The 19,862-nt window shown below is 43.3% G+C and overlaps 1 protein-coding gene across 1 annotated transcript; it reads right to left on the bottom strand.

The window, feature by feature from the left end:
* Positions 1-1,088: 1,088 nt before the first annotated feature.
* Positions 1,089-18,909, bottom strand: foxk2b (forkhead box K2b). Its single transcript, XM_085455020.1, has 9 exons — positions 18,361-18,909; positions 8,580-8,774; positions 7,337-7,490; positions 6,164-6,310; positions 5,874-6,067; positions 5,578-5,780; positions 5,226-5,471; positions 3,339-3,539; positions 1,089-2,694 (listed from the first exon to the last, which is right to left on the bottom strand). The coding sequence occupies exons 1-9, from the start codon at positions 18,639-18,641 to the stop codon at positions 2,492-2,494; spliced, it is 1,824 nt and encodes a 607-aa protein (XP_085311146.1). The 5' UTR covers positions 18,642-18,909; the 3' UTR covers positions 1,089-2,491.
* Between the last annotated feature and the right edge of the window lie 953 nt (positions 18,910-19,862).

Genomic DNA, 19,862 nt, shown 5'->3' with positions numbered 1-19,862 from the left:
ACTAAGGGATTGAGACAAAAGTCAACACCCCCCCCCCCAAACCTTTTGGGTTTGATAGACATAAAATAGTATTTTCACCAACAATGTGATTTCTGAAGTCCACAGCAAACAGCATACTCTGACATCTGTGTATAGCACGTCCTTAAAGATAGAAAATTGAGGAAACGGGACAAGTGGAAGACTGAAGAAGAATTAATAGGTCTAGAGAGATGATGAAGTCAGGAGAGGTGCAAAAGTCAGTGTTTGTTCTAGCTCTCCTGACAGCTGTCTGTAAAACATGGAGGCTCTGTCATGGTTTGGGACTATATTTCAGTCAGTGGTGTTGGAGATTTGTCAAAACTGATGGAATTATGAACCCAGAGATCTGTCAGACTTTCATCCACATTTTTAGGCTTAAAAATAGAGCTGCCCCAATGACCCCAAACCCACTGAAAATGCAGTGAAAGTGTACTTGGATAGAGAAAAAAGGAAAACAAAAGCATAGTAGAACGCCATCAGTCATTGATTGTCTTCCAGAGCCTGGACCTCCATTACTGAAGCAGTGTGGGATCATCCTTAGAACGGAACAAAAGGCAGCCGACATCCAAAGAGGCTGAATGTCAGTGAAGCCTGGAGAGCTATTCCTTATGAGTACTTAAATTACAAGGAAGCTGTCTGAAAGAGTTGTGGTGCTGTGGAGAATTAATTTGGTCAAATGAACAACTTGATTTTTGTCTTATATTGTTTTTCAATGGATGTTAGAACCTATTTCCCCGTTTTCTTAACATAAAAACAACAAAAAAGGAGGAGTGGCTCAAGACTTATGAGGTCACCAACTGAGCACTAATATGTTAGAGAACACGATAAACATGCTTTTCTCACCAGCTGACATATTTAAAGATGTTCCAATGCTGCCCCCTGGTGGAGGAGTGGAACTATAACCACATTGTTTACCATTTACTGAAAGGGGAAAAGAACCACACACACTATATAGATGCACCACGGAAGCAAAAGATAAGGGGGAAAAAAAAAGGACGTTAAATTAATTTATTTAAAAAAAAAAAAAAAAAAAAAAAAAAAAAAAAGCATTTCTCCACTGAAGCAGAACAAACATTTTTGTTTCCTTTTACTGTTGGTTGAAACATGTACAATCAGGAAGAAAAAAAAGAAAAATAAAAAATAAAAAGGAAAAAGACTCGCTGGTTCACCAGAACAGAGCAAAAGTTAATTAAGCAAAAGGGGGGGTTGGGCGGGGTTAGCCAACACCACAACGTCAACACAGCCGGGAAGGACCAGGAGGAGGAGGAGGAGGAGGAGGCGGCGGCGGGTGTGAGGAGAAACAGAAAACAAAAAACAAAAGGGAAAATAAAACACAAACATTCAATTAAGTGCAGGTCTGGTTGGGACAAAGCAGTCTTTTTTTTTCCTCTTCAATTTACATTTAACAACATCTGTTGTCGGACACATGCAAGGTCAACATCTGGAACTACACAAGGAGATTTCATATGCTTATATCGGTTATCTGTGCACGTATTAAAATATGTAGGCGTAACGAAGCAATTTCATACGGATATGTCAGAACGAGGGAAATAAAGTTTATGAAAAAAAGTTACTGCTTCACTGAACAGGAAAAAAAAAAGAAAAAAAAAAAAAGAACAAAACCGAAAGTGAGATTTCTATCTTGGTTACCGAAATGTCACCGACCTCACCGTTTTGTACGCTTCCTTTAATTAAATTATTTCTCTTCTAGGTAAGTGAAAACACAGTTTAAAAAAACAAAACAAAAACAAAGACCCTACGCTCCACATTTTGAACAACAAAATACCGCATATCTACGTACAGCTGCGATTAAGGAAGGTCAGTATCATGAGAGGCTAGCTGCCAGAGTTTCAGGAATATTGGCTCCGAGTTGATCCCTTTCTGAAAGTCTAATTTAAATTCATTTTTTTAAATCTAACCACTGAATGCTCATCGCGCTCGCCGCTTGGTTGGTCACGTCACGCTTCCCGACGGGTCAGTGGGGAGAGATGTTCTCTGTTGGCTGCCGGAGTCTCCGATCCGCTCTGAGGTAGACGCGGCAGAAAGGCAGCATCCAGCCTGAGCCGAGTCAGGGCCTCTCCTAGTGGGATCACTTGAGGTCAAAGGTCAGCTCTTAAGTGTTAATTGTTGTTAAGGCTTCCTGTGGTCTCGCTTCAGTCACTCTCCAGTTTCAGGGGCTCAGGGGGGTGGGACACCTACAAGTTCACCTTTGTCCCATTCCTATATTTTCTTCTCAACCCACATTCCAGTCTTTAAAGGGGCAGACAATTTTTTTTAGTTAATCTTTGATGGTGTAAAACAAGATTATCCAAAATGAAAAGGAACAGAATCTTCTCCGTTTGGCACCTCGGGCGGCTGTGGTAGGAGGAGGAGGAGAAACAAAACTAACAACGAGGACGAGAGAGAGAGAGAGAAACTGTGGATTAGGAGGGGGAGCGAGTGGTGGTGGTGGCGCGCTGCGTGTGGAAACGAACTAGTTGGGTTGGCTGCCTTGGTCGTTAGCTGCCGACGAGACTGAATCTGGTGCGCCGGCCGGGGCAGGCTCTTCTTCAGACTTGCTGCGCTTGGCTTCCGGCTGCTCGGCAGGCTGGTCCCCGTTCTGCCGCTTGGTGGGGAGGGAGGCCGAGGCGGAGGCGTGGGCCGCCAGCAAGTGGAGGGGGCTTGCCACAGCTGAGGCTGTTTGGGGGAAACAAGCAGGAAGACGAGGGTTAAAAGAGGAAACACTTCACTGTTGAGCTGTGGTTCAATAACATCTAGAAGCAGAAGGCCTGTGGGATGTGTGGTTTGGATCAGCTGCCGCAAGTGAGCACACCAAAAACCTTTTCAGATCCAGAGGAGGCAGAAAAATTCTCTGTGGCGACGCTGCTGCTGGATCTCGTGTTTAACTTCAATTTGTGTGGTTTGTTCAAAATAGTTCTCATTTATTAGCCTTTGTGAAAGCCAGCCCACTTCCCCCTCCCCTGTAGCATGCTTTATTCTGATTGGAGGCCTCACTAGGGATCTCTCCCTCTAGATGCTGTGGTCATGTTTATAAAGATGATTTAACAGGTTTCAGTAAAATAAGCGTTAGTTTATCTTTTTATTTTGTCCTCTAACATCCAGATGTCAAAATCCAGAAGGAAAAGAATAGTTGCTTAAATGTCCAGTGGCTATTCTGGCACATTACACCAAAAGCAACAAGAGAGCATGCTTGTTTCTAAGCTTCATACCCCATACACCACCAGACGTAAAAGCAATAATGTCTCAGTTCCATCTAAGCATCTAAAACATCTCGACTTGAACCAGCCTTGATGTCCCTGCTAAGTGTTCCTGTGTCTCACCTGAGCTGGAGGGTCCCTGGATGGCAGTGGTGATGCTATGGGTGCCATTCTGTGTGATGGCCTTAACAGGCAGCTGGTGTTGACCCATGGGGGCCTGCTGAACTATGGTAACAGTCTGCAGGGGGGTGGCTGCTTGGGAGCTCTGGATGATCCGACTGGAGGGACCTATAGAGGTGATGGTAGGAACCGTCTCTACTTTGACTGAGGATGAGGAACACAAACACAAACACCGGCTTTAGTGGTGGAAACTCATCACAAGTGTTAGAATGAGGTATGAGCAGGGCTCAGTCAGTTGTGTGACACCAAACAAACACCGAGTGCAAGCGATCAGATCTGCTGAGGCGCTCGGTGTTTGGGGTACAGCAAACAGCGAAAAGTTTTCAGAACAACACCGAGGTGACTTTCATGAAGCTGTGCCAAATCCTGGGGCTTCCCCCCCCAACCTTTCTTAACATGACACGTTTGATCATGTGACTTCAAACAACTGTCAAAGTTAAAAAAAAGGCAGAATCTCAGATTAGACTGTCACATTTTTGAGAAATTTTCTAATCGGATCACTTGATCCGATTAGAAAGTTGATGCATTCAAAAATACTGCGACCATGAATGGCAGCAGCAGCTGAATGACTGTTTTAAAAGCTGCTTCTTTTAACCAAGTGAAACTTTGGAAGACGTGAAGTCTGGTTCAAGAAATATTGTCACAGAAAATAAATACAAGATTGTTGAATTTCCAAGCTTCTGGTTGAGATGCTAAACTCTTTAGCGCTTGGAAGCAGACTGGGAGTAACCCTTGAAGTTGAGTTTGTCACATATCAGACGTGCTTATAGAACAACGCGAGTGTGTTTGCATCAGAGGTCAGTGATGGTGGTCTCTGCAGCTAACCATGGAAAAACCCAGAAACTACTGAGGTATCAAAACTCGTTATTAAGGCTACAGCGGGGCTCAAATGTCTTCCTGTGGAAAGAGTTAGTCTTTTAAACTTGGTTCTGCTACTAACTCCTTTAATTTCATGTCATTTTATTATGATTACTCATTTTGTTGCACAGTACAAGTCTGTGTAGAGACTTAAACTTTACCTCCTTCCATCGCAGGTTAATGCAAATCTTCCTTTACTTTAGATTCTCTTGTCATTGACTGACTGTGTTGCACAACTAGCCAAAATGAACAAACAGATGGACACTTTGCCATGACATGACCTCAATCCTTTGACTGGATGAGCTAAAAATGAAAGCGCGTGTTAGAAACTGCTGGAACTGGATCAACATGAAATCAGAGCCTTTAGCTGTTGATAATGAGATAACCCTGCAGATTAAAGGGTCTCAAATTAAACACAACTTCATGAACCGTCTAAATATTGGTCGCTTATATTAGTCCATCATATTTTTAATCATGACTTGTTTCTGAGTTGTGGAAGAATAAAAGTTTAAGAGCAAAGCCACTAAATTATCCAGCCTATTAATTAGTTAAAAAGATTCAATGTGGCTAATCACGGTGACCCTCGGCATCTTCGGGCCCACAGAGCACAGTGGGGTGTCCCTTGTTGTAGGAATGCTACAAGCTAGTAAAAATGGCGCCCATGTCTTTTTTGAAGTCTGGCACCTCCTTCGCTGCTCATCTTTTCATTATAGGTCAATATTTCGCCAAAATCTTCTTTAAATTAGTAATAAATTAACAACAGTTATTAATACTGATGAAGGAAATCTTTATTTTACATGGTTAGAAGGAAAATCTCTCTTCGGGAAACCATCCCCAAGTCTTGGATTAAGGTAATATTGTGTAATATGGTGAAGAATTGAAGCAGGGTTAGAAGCCAAGCATTTCACTCTGACAAAATTCAAAGCCAAAACACTCCTTGTAGAGAATTTAATGCCCTAGCTGCTGGCTCACCTTTGACCTCTGTGTGCTCTCCATTCTCCTGCGTCTCGCTCTTGATGATGGTGGCTGGCTGGGCGATGACAGTGGCGGGGCTGAGCGACCCTGCGGGGATCTGCTGCAGGACGTGGACAGTCTGGACAGTGGGCTGGGAGGTGCTGGTGCTCACTGGGGAGGCCATGGTGTAAGTCACTGGCTTGATGGTTTGAGGTAACTGACGCTGGACTGCTATGAGTACCGGCTGGTTGTTAACAGGCGAGCCTGGCACAGCAAAAAAATCGAGGTGCACAGAAGTTTTAACACATCGAACAAGAAACAGAAAAGAGTCGCGCAGTCAGTATGTGTGGCGCAAAGTGTCGTCTCACACCTGGTGTGTTTTGTGCAAAGCGTGCTTCCTTGATCACTGCCAGTTTGGGCTGGACTGCTGTGGTGGACACTGGGGTGGGAGCAGAGGACGTCTCCAGCTCCAGGGGAACTGGGGAGCCCTCTCGGGAAAGGCTGTCAGGGGTCTGGACACCGCTGGAGTGCGCAGAGAGCACCCCTGAGTGATTGGGAGATGCCGGGGCACTCCTGAGAGTCAGAAGGAGTTGTTGGAATGAGAAAAATCACACCACGTCCGCTAAAATGTACCATTAAATTTGTCACGGGAGGATGCAGCCAAACCTGGAAGAGAGGGGTCCATGTGGGGTCCTGAAGCAGGGGACGCCCCGCGGCCTTCGTTTCCTGAAGGCCTGCTCGATGAGCTTGGCCTCCGAGGACGGGTCTATCCTCCAGAATGAACCTTTGCCGGGCTCCTCCTGCGACCGTGCCACTTTGATAAAATAACGGTTCAGAGACAGATTGTGACGGATCGAGTTCTGCAACAGAGAACAGTCTCGAGTTACTTATTGATGACTGAGGTCACGTGTGTGACCGTCTCTGAGGAATCTGTACACTGAGGCAAAGAAACGCACCTGCCAGCCCTTATCTGCCGTCCTGTAGTAAGGATAGTTCTTTGTGATGTGATTGTAAATTCCATTTAGTGTGAGCTGCTTGTCCGGAGCCAGCGTTATGGCCTGGACTATCAGCTGTGCATAGGAGTACGGAGGTTTGGAGTCGTCCTGTGGGGAAGGGACAGGACGCAGATTTAGACACCAGAGCAAATTACCTGTGCAGCGCACATGAAGCAAGCTTTCAACAGACATGAATACATAACACTGCTGGTTCTCCTAAAGTGACTGTCATTCAGACATGCGTCACTTTTCCCACAGCGACGGAGCGTCGTGATAGATTTCAGCTCCGATGCTGAAGGTATGCAAGAAACTAGACTAGAGACAGCTGCAGGCTGCAAAATAACCTCAGCTGCTGGTAATGTTTGACAAAAGCCCCGAGGAGGACAAGGAGAAGGAGGAGGAGGAGGAGGAGAAGAAAAAGAAGAAGGAGGAGAAAAGGAGACAAATGCTTCAATCTCATTAATCTGACCGTCACAGCGTCTTCATCTTAGTTTCCACCTTTACATTCATGTTTGCTTCTTTTACAGCAGCGGCTTTAAAAGCTGTAAATTAAAAGCTCGTCACCATTTAGTGCAGCTGAGATGACCAAAAGAGAATCTTTGGTCAGAAGTTAAACTCATCAGGTGTTAATAGGTGAACCTGTAGGAGGACTGTTAATGGCTGCCAGCAGCTGCCTTTATCACTCTCACCATCTGCTTTCAGAGGCATGCAACAGTTGGTTGTTGGCTTCAAGTCTAACGGTTGATCCCGTGGGGGCATCCGCAGAGAGCCTGCAGGCCAGCACGAACTGTGCATCGCAGGTTATACACTCGCATACTAATTCAGGGTCGAACCAGGAGGCATTCAGATGCCATCAGGTTAATAAAAAGGTTGTTTCAAGCTGTTTCACTATAAATCACCACACATCACACATACACAAGTCAGTGAACATCAATAATAATTTGCATTTTGAGTTAAAGGATTATAATTTTATATTTCAAGAATCATATTCATGCCCTATTGCATGTTATCCATAAAAGATATCTAGCAAGGAATGAGTTACATAGTCTGAAGTGAAGTGTGACGCAGGAAAGTGAAATAAGTGATTAAATGTTGGACCAAGGCTGAAGTTTGGAGCGGGCTGGGAATTCTCACCTTGGGACTGTCCCCTCCAGAGGCCTCTTTATCGTTCTCAGGCTGGGAGTTGTCGTTTATGAGCTGCAGTTCTGCAGAGCTGACCATGCGACCACCCATCCTGTAGCCTGAGGAGCCCGCACCCCGAGGGCTGGAGGGGCAGGAATTAGCAGCACTGCAGCAACAAAACAAAAGAGGACAGTCAGCTGCCAGGAGATTTTATGCTGAAGCATAAACAGCCAACATTATGTTTGGATTAAACCTCAACATAAGCGCCTGGTATTTTTCAGAAATGGTGTCACTACATTCGCTGGCTCTGCTCATCCGCAGTCTTTGCTGCAGTGACACGCTTTCCGACGACATCTATGCAAATCGCTCTACCACCCAGATCGCACGGGAACACTGCAATCACCACAATCAGGCCTAAAGCAGCGCAGCTTTAAAACCTTAATCAAGTCTAATTATCTGGTGAACAGTGTGAAAAACCAGGGGGCGAACAGGCCTAATGTAAAGGATGATTTGCATATTTCATGTCTGGCTCTGGAGATGCGGGTGCACCAAACAAAAATGCACTGCCTCACGACCCCTGCATATACAGCACCTGCTGCCTCGAGCGTCGGTCTAAATGTTTGTTTCTTAACAGCAGAACACTAATGTTTACATTTTACAGATGGCGTACATGTCAGAAGAAAGCAGCCATCTGGCTGAGAGGATCTGAGTGTGAGAGATGGATCCGCTTTCCTCTCCGAGCCCTGTGGCTGGAGGACTAAGCTTAAGCTGATCAATATACAGTGAACATGTCGAGGTCAGCTGACACCTTAAGGTAAACTAAGGCAGCGTGGGAGAGCGTTCTATAACCCTGTGCACTGATCCAGGATCAGCCACTAATGTAATCTTCAGTTAAATTGACTGAATATTGATTTTTGCTTATTAAAATAATTCTAGTACATACAAACATACAAGTTTGTTTACACGTAAGAGAGTTTGTCCCAGTTTTAACTCTTTTCCATCGTTGCCTGTGTCGGGTCAACTCAGTTTTTTTTAAAAACACATTTTTTTGAATTCTCCCACATTTAAATTCAGGGTTCTCTTATTAACACGCCTCTCTCCTGCATAAATCTATGCAATATGCACTCTGGTTAAATACCCAGCATTCACCTGTGAGGCACATTAGAATTTGCATATTTAAGCCATTTAAAAAAAAATAAATTCAGACTTCAATCCCACATCTACTGCTGAATACATCATTTCCAGTAATGAATACCTAATGGTGCCAGTAGGCGATGGCAGAGGACTCATTAGGTGAGCAATGTTTTCTGGAATGTTGATGGTCAGCGGGGAGATCTGGGGCTGCACTGGCTTCACGGGGGACTCGGGCGCCTCTCGCTTCACTTTCTTCCCGCTGGACAGGGCCGTAAATGCGATCTTGATGTTTGTGCTGGGGAACCTGAACGTGCACCTGCAAAACAGGGAACCCACAGAATTTTAAAAACTCAGCAGCTGTCAATGAAAACTGTAATTCACAGGTGACATGAACCTCTGACATTCTTGGTTTAGAGGTTTGTGAGGTATTATTCAGCGCTCAAACTCATTTACACATAAAGCACGCCAACGTCTGTCAATGAACAGAAGTTTTAACTGCACATTGAATCGCAGAGATCACAACATAAGAAGAAGCACAATTACAACAGTAAGTCTTCAATATTTTCAAATTCTTTTACAAACATGATTGGGAAATGTTGCTGTAGCAAATGAAAGAAATCTGTCAATGCGATTCCTTAAATTGTAAGAAATAAGTGGAAAAAAAAAGAAGAAACTTTGTCATTTAACGATTCATCTGTTGCTCAATGACTTTGATGCAGCACGAACAGCCACACGCCATGAAGCCATGAAGCTCCCAGCACAGTTTTTGTGCCGATGCCGGCGGAGGATTGGAGCTCTGCGCTTATAGAGTCAGAGTGCTGGTGGAGTTGCGTTGGTCCTCAGACATTCCACGATCAACTCTGAGCTTTATTGTTGCAAAGAGAAAAAATTTAAGAGTGAAGAAATTTAACAGACTTGTTGCAACAGCAGCATCCTATTGCAGTACCACACTCAAATTCAGCAAACTCTTTAGCGTGACCCCGTCTTTCACAAAGGTTTGTACAGGCAGACTGCACAGCTGAGTGTGTGATTGTATACATGATGCAGCAGCAGGAGTTCAAAGATTCAGACAGGTGTGGTCCAGAGGTTGTGAATTTTAGACTGGCGGATATAGGAGATCTAAAGAAATCCCAACAGCTGTGGATCTCACAGCTGTTTACTCATTTTCAGATTTTTTATTTTAAACTACAGGATAAACAGAAATACTGAGTGTTGGTTTACATAAACAGTTACACAACGTATACAAAACTGCATATGAAGAACAAGAGGGACTAATGTTATAGAGTGCTGCTGGAACAGGAAAGGAATGAGCATGTCATTGACCCTCAAACTGTCTGGGGGGGAAAAAAAAAAGAAGTTGTGGGTGTGAGAGTTGACAACAATGAATGGGCTGAGATCCTCCGAGAACTCTGAGGATACGCCTTATACAGCCATACAGTGACTATCATGAAAATCACAGTTTGCACAGCACACACGAAAGCCTGCTTCATAAAACAAAACTAAATATTGGACGGGTAATTATTAATTAAAATCCCAGCAGTTATAGCTCAGGAAGTTATTTAAGACCGTCACATCAGCCACATGTAATATGCAAACAGTGTGGGACTTAATTCACTCATCTGTTTTATCCAGCTTCCTTGCAGCCTTCATTTATTTTCCCAGATTGCCTTCCAACTCGCTGCAGGAAATGCAGAAATTGTTGTTGGTGCATCGTCAAATGAGGAAGTGTTCAATCGACTGTGGTCTCTTCGATTCTAGGTTAGATCTGCTACATGTTCTGTTTTTCTCTTAGTGAACGAGGTTATCGCTGCTCTTTTCATTACTACAAAAATACATATATAATAACAACGTTGCTTTTGCTGATGGTCCAGTCCATGGGAATCAAAGGCTGCCAATTCCTTTGATCGTGGCAGCGGGGCTTTTACGCACCTCAAAAAACTAATAAAAATACAAACAGTTACACCAGTTATCCAGAACTGATAAAGACATGGCATCAATACAATCTTTTCAACATCCGTCCCTATACTGCTGAACATCATCCGAGGAGTAATCAGGCGTTTTGGGAAACCGTTCAGTGTTCAACAAAAGACTGAAGTTTTATTATTGAAACTGTGGTATCACAGTTAGGCTCTCTTGCTGTTGGTTCATTCAGTCTTTATCTAGTTCAGGAGTGGCACCTGCAGTAGATCCCATTTTTTATAATAACGTATTAAATTTTGTCCAATTCATTTCAGCCCATCACAAACACACACCTGCCTGGTTAATGCAACAAGAGTAATGTATTCAGATGTATTTAGTGCTTAAGATTACAAGTCACATTTAAACCATACATTAACTTACATCAATGGCCAACAGCCTCACCAGTCGCCTAATAGGCACGTCTTCGATACATGAGGGAAATCTCTATAGGTAAGGCCACTGTGTTGCTCAACTCTGTTATTGATGCTTAAAAGTTGGTTCTGAACTCAAGCGACCAGATGCACCAACTGGACATTACCAAGTCTCAACATATGTACAAGAAATCCCAATGAGACCCAAACGGCTCCCTGTCAGACAGCTCTGTTTGTGAGCACAGAAGCCCCACTCACCCACTGTTCAAATCTTTTTTCGAGGGGCAGCTTAATCACAAGCGAGTGATTAAAAAGAGGAGCTAAAACAAGCCGTTTCAGTCGGCGGATGAACCGCAGGCCTCACCGAGGCCCAGGATTACCTCAGTTTCACCAACCGGCTGGCTGTTGCCTAACACCTGCATTGAAAATTTTTCATTTGTGATTTGTAGCAGCTATGAAGGACGAAAGAAGAAGAAAAGACAATTTCACTGACACAGAAATTGGAAAATAAGGGAAGTAAGACTAAGAACACACTGGATGGGAAGCGGTCCAACACTCGGTCAGGAAATAAATACACCATTAAGCTGTGTTCTGACTGAAAACAATGCAACCACCTAAGCAAGGAAAAGACAGACGAATATAAAACCTTGCAGTTACTATTAATCCAATCTATGAACGTGAAGTTATGACTGACGCTCAAGTTCGTGCAAAAAAAAAAAAAAAAATCTTAGAAACTAAGATTTCAAGTGGATGTTTTTAATGAAACGATTCTGGATTTGACAGCAGCTTCACGGCTGCCGTACACGAGAGGAGATGAAGGGAAAGAGTCGAGGAGGAGGTCTCGCAGCAGTCACAGTCTGATTAGAAAGAACTCTTCTAAATGGCTGCCTGACGCCCTGGAGACCGTGCAGGGACACATTTTACTTAGCTGAAGTCTGCCAGGCACAGCAGGGTTTTTTCTGCCAGGCCCTCACTGAGCTGGCATCTGCTGAGAGAACTCTATCCTCGACACCTACATCTCAAATTAGCTTTGTCGCTAACAGGAGGAGACTGAAACACTTTTTGGAGCCTGGCTGGTGAGGTGAGGGGGGACGCTTTGATTATTCATGCACCCTTTCCAGGAAGGGTTGTGCCTTCCCTGTAGATCTGTTAAAGATATAGAAGATCCTTAAATAAACATCAGACACTTTCAGCGAGTAGCAACTGACAGGGTGGGAACAATGAAATCTAAATATATCAGTAAATCATAAAATCTTAAAAATAATTTGGTTGCTTTGTCTTCGCTGCACACCATCCTGCTGTCAATGAACACTGCTGCATTTTGAAATATATATGATACTTATTCTGCTTTCTATACTGCACAGGTAGGCCATTAATCAGCTGGTTAATCAACGGTCAGAAAGTAGCAGTAGTATAGAAGGAAACCATTTTGATAATTTAACAAATGTCTTAATTTACAGTGGGAGTATTTTTAAGGTACTGTTTGACCAAAGTTCAATTCAATTTGATGATATTTACAGCACAAAATTCCAACAACATCAGCTCAGTGGGTTATATTGTGAGGTAAAGACCCTGCAATAACACAGAGAAAACCCCAACAATCAAATGACTCCCTATGAGCAAGCACTATGCGACAGTGGGAAGGCAAAACTCCCGTTTAACAGGAAGAATCATCTGGCACAGCGAGACTCAGGGAGGGGCGGTCATCTCCCGCGACCAGTTGGGGGGTGAAGTTAAGCAAACATGTTAAGGAGGTCTTGAAGCCTCTAACCAAGCAACCAGTGTTTGTTGTTAATAATCGCGGTGCACAACTTTAAAAGTGTAGCAGTAGAAAAACTAGCAACACGCAGCTAGCGTACATGGCACGTGTCGGGAAAGTTTGTCAGTCACATAATTTATGCAGCAGCAAGGAATCTAAGTTGTAGCCCGAAACTCCTTTTAACCCTACGCTGTAATTTCCACGCAACAATAACTTAACAGTTGTGATGTAAGGTTACGAGGACCTGGTAACAACAACAAGTTGGGACAGATTTCCCGCAGAAGTGTAAATCCAGCCGGACTCTGAACTTTGACCTAGTTCCACAGCACTAACATTGACCACATAACAACAGGTTTCCATGGCGCTATAACAGCATTTATACATTAATGGAACCATTAATGTTTTTTTTCCCCCTGTCATACATACATTGAGACTGCTCCAGTTGTGGATGCTAACAGAAATTGCCGCCAATGTCAATGTGCTTACTATTTGTTGGAGCCAAAAATGAACTTTTGTCCTACTTTTAGCTCTGTATGATGTTAGTGAGGGTTATCACTAATATGATGACAGCTCTGGCTGCCCGAATCGAAACCCCCACCTACCTGCTGTTCATATTTTTTGCTTGCTAAGGGTAACCAATCTGATGAAAGTTGGCTTACGAGGAATTTAAGTTCAGCAGGGTTACTGCGTTTGCTATCTGTTAGCAGTCGGGGGATGGGCCGTGTACCTGCAGAGATGGAAGCAGCGAGCAAAGTATGTGGAACAACCAGTCGGTGGGCCTCTCGTACTTGTGCTGTTGTTGGTCCATCAGCCAGCCGTGGAGAAGAGCGAAGCTACTGTATAAAAAAAATAAAAGAGCTGAATTTCAAATGTTCACTGCAGCCACTGTCTGTGCTTTTCATTCTGTATTTTTTGATCTCGGAAACTTCCGCCCCACAGTCCTCCCATTCCCTTCCTGCCCACATGTCAACCAATTAGCATTCGACAGACGCATTTATCATCAGCTTCCAGCGACGTGCAGTTAAGATTCTGAAGTGCACTGAATGAACCCAGACGCTGTACAAGGTATGGACTGTGATGACAGGGGCTACTTCACTCTTGATCCACAAGTAAAATTACAGAGTTTCAAAAAAGGATGAACGCAGGCCACAAACACTATGCTGAGAGGATTTAACACATCGTCACATTTACCAGACAAACTGCTGCCAGTCACAGACACAGTAGTGACATAAACTTTAAGGACCAGCAGGTAAGTTTCAAATATGTTCCGAAGAATTTTAGGTAATGAACAAAAACGTTAACATCCAATCAGAATCAATCTGTCATTTCTGCTCATGACTAAATAAACAGATTAGAAAAATATCAAACATTTCTGTGTTGTTTGAAATGATCAGAGGTGGCCTAATTTCAGAGGTAACAAAATGACATTGTTTGCAAGACACAAAGTAACAAGTGCTAATCACCTCGGCTACTCTAATATCCATTTTCACAGTCTGAATGAGGCTCAGAGAGGGGAAAGCTGTTTACGGTATCCAACACCCCCCTTCTAACATGCAATCACAGAAACCTTTTTTTCTCATTTTCCTCTGTGTGAATAATGAGGCTTCAACTCCAAATGCTCAGTTGCTACGCTGCTAAGCTGTGAGGACGGCAACAAACAAAGCTGGTTTCGCTGAAGACTTTCGCTTGATGTTCACCCCCACCCAGCCTGCACAAGAGAATGTAAACAAAAGAAGACAGGAAGAGCACCAACTTGGAGTGAATTTTGGGGTGTGGGAGAGGACAGGGAAGGGGGAGGGAGGATGGGAAAGGGAAGGCTGTTGCTTTTTTGTTCACTCCGTTTACATCACCAAAAAGGAATCCCTGGAATACAACCGACCTGTCCCCTGAGCCGCGGCTCTACGAGTTCTCTCATGCTGTCAATCTGCTTCCTCAGCTACACCCGTCTTATCGTGGGCAGCGAGGCTCTTTTAAGGGTCTTCTGTGACATGAAGGTTACTTTTAAAACACGTGAGCACGAGCTGGGTGGTGTTCCATTCATGGAAGTCGTATTAACCGCGATTATAAGCTCACAGTTGGCCTGATCAATATGAGAATTTGACACCCCTGCTGTTCCTTCCTTGATCCTTGTAGGCCTTTTACATTTGGGAATGCACTGATGTTTGTATGTAGGGCTGCCACAAACGATTATTTTGATAGTCGACTAGTCACCGATTATTTTTGCGATTAGTCGACTAATCAGATCATCATCCATTGGACGTAAAACTACAGCTTATTGCACCAGCAGCATCTGCTCTTATATAACTATCATTAGCTTACAGCTTTAAGTGTTTAAGGTCTGTGCTAACTAAAAATAAAGACAAGATGATAGTTTATTAAATTTTAATGAAATTTGCAGATTGTTTCGGTGAAGTTTAATAAACTCCTTGCTATCTAAAATATAACAGGACACTGGAGTATATTCTGGAGCATCTCACACTTCTGATAATCAGCTGTCTGCTTCACGTTTATTCAGCTGTGTAAAAACTATAACTTTAATCTCAGACAAACTGATTTACTCAGGAACAAATAAAATACTAAAAAAAAAAAGCCAAACAATAACATTTTAAGTTATCTAAGTGACTCATATATATTTAACCTGAGTAGCGAAAGACGGCGGTGGGTTTGAAAACGATTTGCGGGGAGTCCGGTGTTCTCACGGCGCTAGTGAGCCTAGCCCCCGACTCGCTAACGAGCTAGTGGGTAACAGACGTCTCCGAAAACGTCGGAGCGCTTTTGAAAATATGCGGTGTCCTGATAAACTGAGCCGATATTTGAGGTTTACACAGCTACATTCTCGCCTGAAAATATGTTAAACGTTTATTTTGTGACCCAGAAAGAATAATAAGAGTAACATTAAAACTAACTAGCTGCCGCCATTGTTGGAAACTGCGCTGGGCCGCGCTATGAATTCTGGGACACGGCTGCTTCTTCTTCTTCTTCGGGGTTTAACGGTAGCTGACATCCTTGTACATGCAATGCTGCCATCTTCTGTTTCAGTCCGTTATTACACTCTTAAATCCTGCCACTTATTCCTGCGTCTTTTGTGATCGTACAAAGTTTCAAACGACGCGTCGACTATTAAATCAGTCGTCGACGATTTTGATAGTCGACGTAATCGTGACTAGTCGACAAATCGTGGCAGCCCTATTTGTATGCTGCCGAAAAAGAGCAGTGCAGAAATGTATTCAGCTTTCAAGCACATGCCTGCAGAAAAGATTTTTCTGCAAAGGGACAATTTGGAAATTGTTTCAAGTCAAAACAAGTCCGTGTTGTGTAAAACATGTTTTCATATTGAGATATTGCACAATAGCTGAGAGCAGTGTGCAAAGTCTGACCAGAGCTGGCAGAAGTTTGCAGGCTTGTCGACATTGCCGGGCACTGCAGTGAATAAACTAAACACTTTCTGGCACGCTTAAATCCCAGATAACTGCTTTGGCAAAATGGAAACCAGGAGTTTTTTTTTTCTTTCTTTAAACCGAATCACACGCAAAAGGCTGACTGAATACTTTCTGTTCAAGGAAAAATATGTATCGTTGTTTTCCCTCTCTTCTTCTTACAAGGCTGAAATTACACCCAAAATAAAATCACACTAAAAGTTCTTTAGTCTTGTATTTTCTGATCATTTCATTTTGACATTTTGTTTTAAATTCGCTTTAGTTTCAGTTGCTTTCCAGACTGGGTTTACTCAATTCAGTCTAGTTTTTATTGTTTAAAACTGATTTGTTTTAGTTTTGGTTGTAATTTTATCTAATTATGTTTTTTACTGACTATAGTATGGATGGTATTCAGCACAGGTAAGGTTTGGAAAAATCTGGGTTGAATACAATACACTAAAAACAGCACATTTTTAAGACATTTCACAAACTTGCAATTTTTAAAATTAAAAATTAATACTCTACATATATTTTTCAAAGTTTACCAAATTGTTTCAGAGATTTACATATATTATTGTATAGAAATTTTAAAAAGGGTGTCCAGCAACAAATATTTATGTTGAAGGTGAGTTTCGGATAGTAATTAAAATATTACTTATTTTAATTGTTGGGTCTCTTCACAGATCAGAAACGTTTCGAGGTGATGTCTTCAAATACTTCATTTCTAAAATTCATATATATTTTAGATTTCATTCATCAGTAGAAAAAAAAATGTAAATAAAGTAAATAATCACATGACAAAATAAAGTGACACCATTATGAAAACCGAATCAGTACAAATGAAGGAATGATCGTTAAAACTAGCACATTTTGGGAACTGGCCAATTAAATTAAACAATAAATGACTTTTTTTTTTTAACCATAACTGAGCATTTAAAACATTGATTTACTGGTATGGCTATTTCCTGGCTAGGGCTGGTTTTTGGCATATATATTTCAATATTTGGCATTTAAAAAAAGAAAGGGAAAAAAAAAACAAAAACAAAAAAACAGACAGTTGTCCCCACTCTGGGCTGGTCAGCAGTGTAGCTCCTACAAATCTGCCAGAATGAGTACATGTCAGGGGTAAAAAGACCGGAGCCCAGAATAGCACATTCAGCAGAGCTGTGTTTAAAGGTAAGGTAGCGGTTATCAATGAAGTTGCAATAAACATCACAATGTGACCATGCAGCTCCACAACCCCGCTCCTTTTGAACAGCTTCCCCATTACACTGAAATCCAGAATAATGAACTTTCCTGCAGTAACGTTTGGTGAAGGCTGGGCTCCACCTATGATTTGGAGGCTAGCCTAGCCTACCATTTCTATATTAGTAGACTGTAGGCAATATTTTTAAGCTTGCTATATTACTTTTATATAATTTTTTTTTGAGGAATGGTTTAACTGGAAATGTGTATCGAGTCCTTATACCAGTTATCAGTTTCCATAATTACTAATAATTCATAGCCAATTCACCAGTTCTGAAAATGCCAAATCAGTACCCCCAAAAAATAATGCCTTAAAAAATATTACCTGTAAGTGTGTCTGTATAAACAACATGGGCTACATTCATACAGGGATTTACTGGAACAAAGAAACCAAACTGAAGTACCAATCAGACCTGTCCCCGGTCTGGCTGATAGAGTATTTCACAAGAAAACAACGTCATCAAGCCTAATAGTTAAACAATGGCGAGAAGCAGGCTACAACCTGCAACTCGGAAACCAGCCTCTCAGGACATCAATGTATGTCAGAAAAGACGTGAATATCGTGTTTAACAGTTGGATGGCACACACAGCTGTCATGACCTCCATATGTGCGGACCGAGGTCAAAGGTCCTGCAGGTTGAGCTGCTGTGAGCAGACAGGGCGGGGACGCCAGGTTTGTTTACGTTTAGGGGTCAAACAGAAGCTCCATTCACAAGTACAGGGAGGCTACAGCTAACCGCTAACTAACGTGTTGACATGGCCGAAATGACGGATGTTTACAGTATCACGAGAATGCATTTCTCGCTTAAGGGTGCCCACGTGACAGAAAGAGAAAAAACCACTACCATTCAATGTCAACAACAGCGTCCCCGTAGCTACGAGTTAAGTTGATTATTTTTAGCTAACTAGGTTAACTAGCTAACTATGGCTGAAATGTGGCAGTTAGGCAGGCGGCTAAATAACACTGCTGCTAACAAAAATGTCAACAAAGAAAAATGGCATTGGGAACAGGATGCGGGGTTCTTGCTAACATGCTAAAACACGTGGTGCTGTCGACTCCACTGCTAGCCTACATAAACCCAATGTTGTTAACTTTAGCCGCCTGGCTGCTGCAGATGGGAGCCCACATGTTCACTGAGAGGGGTAACTTACATTCGTGGTAGCTGCAGAGGAGGGGCGCCCCGTCTGAGGAACACTCCGTCTACAAACACCCCGTTTTTACCCAGACATTTCAGGTAAAAATCTCCGGTGCTGTCGTCGGTGAATATCTCCAGATGCCTCCGCGAGATGAAGCTGGAGTGGCCCATGCTCACGTCCACGGAGCCCTGCGACGAGTTCCGGCCGATGGTCACAGAGCGCTTTTTCATCATGTATTCGAATTCACGGCCCTCGAGCCGGGCAACCGGCCCAGACGATCCGCTCACCACAGCCATGTTCGGGTTAAAGTCTCTAAACGCCAAAAATACCAGGGGGAAACTAAAGCACTGGAGTACGGACGCCCGACTGTGGTCCTTCAGAGGCGCGTGTAAATAAAGCAAAACTACAAGAGGGGCATCAAATTCAAAACAGGAATCTAAAGGGGAACATGCGAGGCCAGGGACAGCGGCTCCGACCCACCGCCGAGAGAAAGGCTAGCTACCAAATCGAGCAAGGGGAGGATATGGCTTTACTGACAGCGCTAAAAGCCAATCACGAGCAGGGAAGCTGGTGCGGTTCCGCGTCTCCGACCAATCACACGCGAGAATTAATCCGAGGACAGATTCAAGGTCGGTTGAGGGGCCCATATGGCTGGGTGGAGAGCTGCAAGCTGCGGGGGGACGAAAAACGAGCAAAGGAGCGGATCGATGGGTCTACACGTGCAATCAGTCGCAGCAATCACCCCCTCTACCGATGATCTATAATCTGCGAGTGTGCGTCGATATAATCGATTAATCGAGGATCCAGGGCGAGAATCTGACGCTTATATTGTGGGAGTTTGAAGGATTTAGCTCGGCACGGTCTGCGAGGGGTATCAGCGCAAAGCCACCATGCGCCGTTTCTCTTCCTCCTCCACTACAGAATCCACGCCTGGTTTTGCGCAACGCTTCCTTTGCAGCATCTTGTTACTTTGTAATATGAGGTTAGATATATTTTTAAGTGATTATAGTTACGCTTTGTAATCAGTACACACATCTGGCGGCCATCACAGACAGGCAGACCTCATTTTGGTTTGCTGCAGCTTTGTAGCCCCGCGCTGTAACGGTTTGCAGGTGAATGACCCCTCCATCTGCATGCCACTTGTTTGTAAACAGTGGCTGGCACAGGCGCGCACGAGACCAGTCAATGTCTCTGTCAGACATCTGATCGGGTGCGAAGTGATAATTAGGTGTTAACAGCCTGTGGGTGCATCCACGAGGTAAAGCCAAGGTTAGTTAACATATCAATGGTTTGAATACACAGTTGGTCAGAGTGTTGGGAAAGTTTAACAAAAGGAAAATGCTGGAATCTGCAGCAGTTTAAGCAAACAGATGATCAAGAATGAAGGAGAAAAAGCTTGGAAATCCACATTTATGCAGTAATAAAGATTCAGTTTTATTTTGTGGACTTGATAATATAGCCTTTAGTCCCGGATGGCATATCACAGAACATCAAGAGGCTAAAGTAAACTTTGGGTC

Source organism: Copadichromis virginalis, linkage group LG4 (assembly GCF_057382275.1).
Source record: "Copadichromis virginalis isolate Kocher_CV1m ecotype Utaka linkage group LG4, C_Virginalis_male_GT1.1, whole genome shotgun sequence".
NCBI lineage: Eukaryota > Metazoa > Chordata > Actinopteri > Cichliformes > Cichlidae > Copadichromis > Copadichromis virginalis.
Note: the sequence above shows the minus strand (reverse complement) of the source record. Positions and strands in the feature narration are given on the sequence as shown.